Below are 2253 nucleotides of genomic sequence, written 5' to 3'. Positions count from 1 at the left end.
GCCGGTATCCCATCAGCAACAAGCCAAGCGATCTCCAAGACCCAAACGAAAAGCTTCAGCGAAGGTCGAACGAATCAATCGATTACAAAAGCGGTCAAGTAAGGTGGTACTGGACCACAAGGGATTCGGAGCTAAGCGTATAGAATCGGAGTTAGGGGCCTCTTCAAGCTTTGACCTCGTCAGTTCCTTCCCCCTTGCCATCAACTATCTCCAATGCACTCATGCAGCGGAACTAAAAAGGACTGCGAAGATCGCACACCCTTGCAAGTCAAGAGTTCCAGACTACCAACCAGGCGATCGTGTCTAAACATGATACCGGGGGTGGCATTCTTCTCCAGTAACAACTGCCGATCTCGAGATTTCTAAGTTTGATATTGTTTCATTTCGCGAGAGATGATTTCGATGGCTTGTGTTCACTGCAAGGTACGCTGGGCAGCGGATATTCTGCCTGCTACTGGATGAAAAAGGTGCCTACAGCATGATGATGGTTACTCGATACAGTTTGTACTCGCAACTCTTCATGGTGCAAGCAAGCCGTTGGAGATCAACCCTTCTGAAAGTGCTCCGACTTTCATCGCGCTCTGTTCCGTGAGCTGACGGGTCCAATGCCACACTGACCTCCAAGATGGGTATTGTGGCCTGCGCCCTTGTTACGAGCGGATTGATTCGGATCATATTCGAGGTCCTCATCATGATGCTGAATATCACACCCTTGCTTGTCATGTGGGCAACCATACAGCCTAGAGTCTCCCTTGTGCTACCATTGATCAGATTCACTGCGGCTTCGTCAATAGAAAAGAATCATCGGATCAATAGTATACATAGAGCGATCAGATTTCAGTTAGTTGCGACCCTGTTTGCGATTCATTGCTCACACTGCCACACGAAACTGGATGCCATTCTTCCGACGTGAATGAGGGCACTCTCTGCTATCCAGCTGCCTTTCAAACCCTCCTTTACCCCGGGTGCATTACTAATTCGACTTACCTACTAGTCCTCTCTTACATCTCAAACTCGGACCATTGGAAATATGACCTACCGCGATCGGTATGGCTGAGTTGGTCATTTGCGGAGTGCTTTTCCACCACGAACGACTTGAGATCTCATTGACGTACCTTCATCCGGATTCGTGTGATGATTGAAGTAGCATCTACTTGCCACCCGGCGTTGCTTCGATGTGATATATGTACTATGCTGCCAGCTACCTAGGTTAGAGCTTTCCGGCAGCAAACTCGGGGCTGATAGCTCAGTCGTTTGTGATGTCTCGGATATTGATGCTGTTAAGATGAATTGAAACCTCCAGAAGTTATACATTACGCAGGTATTGTCTGCTTATCCTCTACTAAAACAAGGGACAACTAATCAAAGTCACACTTCTGACGAGTCCTCCACCGAGGTGTCGGGAATCCATTCATACCCTAGCCTTTAGATTGTCCATCCAAATTTCATCTCGGTAAATTCTCAGGACGCTGGCCGTAGACGACATAGCTGCCGAGGTCATTAGTGGTTAGTTTGATAGAATAGAGGTGGTGCTGAAACACTCAGAGATACTAAGTACTCACAAATGGAACAACGGGTGAATGTCGCGCCTCCGGCCATCGGCGCGGACCTGGCTGGCAAGAATAATGACTTCCTCCTTGGTCCACTGCTTGTACCGCGTCAGAGCGGCCAGTGCGAGGCCCTCAAAGCCGGCCGCTTCGGCCTGAGTCTGGTTCCAGGCGAAATCTGGACCTTGTGTCTGTATGCAGGAACGTTCCGTAGGTATGGCAAGAGAGCTGTTCGCAAAAACAAGGTCTGAAGTACTAGATAATGATTGTTCCTCTTTGGTCCGCGCTTGGAAGGCCTACTTCGGCTCGATAGTTTATGACTTCTAGGACAAAGAGGACGGACAATGACTCTTGCTGATCGAGTGATTTGTCCGGTGTACATATACGAAGTTTGCTACTAGCTTGGTCTGTGCGATATCGAAGCTCGAGCGAGTCTAGCAAAGTAGCTTTCGAAGCTTAACCTGACTCTATGGACCCTGGCTGATCCGGATTGGCTGGACGGTTTTACGATGAGTGCTAACCCATGGTGTACTCGTAGTAGTTACTGCTCGTGCACACCTGCAGGCCTGTAGGTGCAGCCAGGAACAGAGGACAAAGAGCCGATAGAGGTACCAGTATGTTGGTATGGAGTATGAGTACAAACCTGTGGTGGGTGGAGTATGATGGGTACCTCCTAGGTCCCTACATCTGGAGTACATAACTGTCA

At 49.0% G+C, this 2253-nt stretch overlaps 1 protein-coding gene across 1 annotated transcript; it reads left to right on the top strand.

Annotated features, from left to right (window-relative positions):
- Positions 1 to 625: 625 nt before the first annotated feature.
- Positions 626 to 1034, top strand: VTN31DRAFT_2382 (uncharacterized protein; the record flags this gene model as incomplete). The annotated part of the gene is made up of 2 exons (XM_069402544.1): positions 626 to 840; positions 995 to 1034. 2 exons carry the CDS (start codon positions 626 to 628, stop codon positions 1032 to 1034), a joined length of 255 nt encoding a protein of 84 aa, XP_069257117.1.
- Positions 1035 to 2253: the final 1219 nt, after the last annotated feature.

Source organism: Thermomyces dupontii (assembly GCF_041956625.1).
Source record: "Thermomyces dupontii strain NRRL 2155 unplaced genomic scaffold VTN31scaffold_18, whole genome shotgun sequence".
Classification (NCBI taxonomy): Eukaryota; Fungi; Ascomycota; class Eurotiomycetes; order Eurotiales; family Trichocomaceae; genus Thermomyces; species Thermomyces dupontii.
Note: the sequence above shows the minus strand (reverse complement) of the source record. Positions and strands in the feature narration are given on the sequence as shown.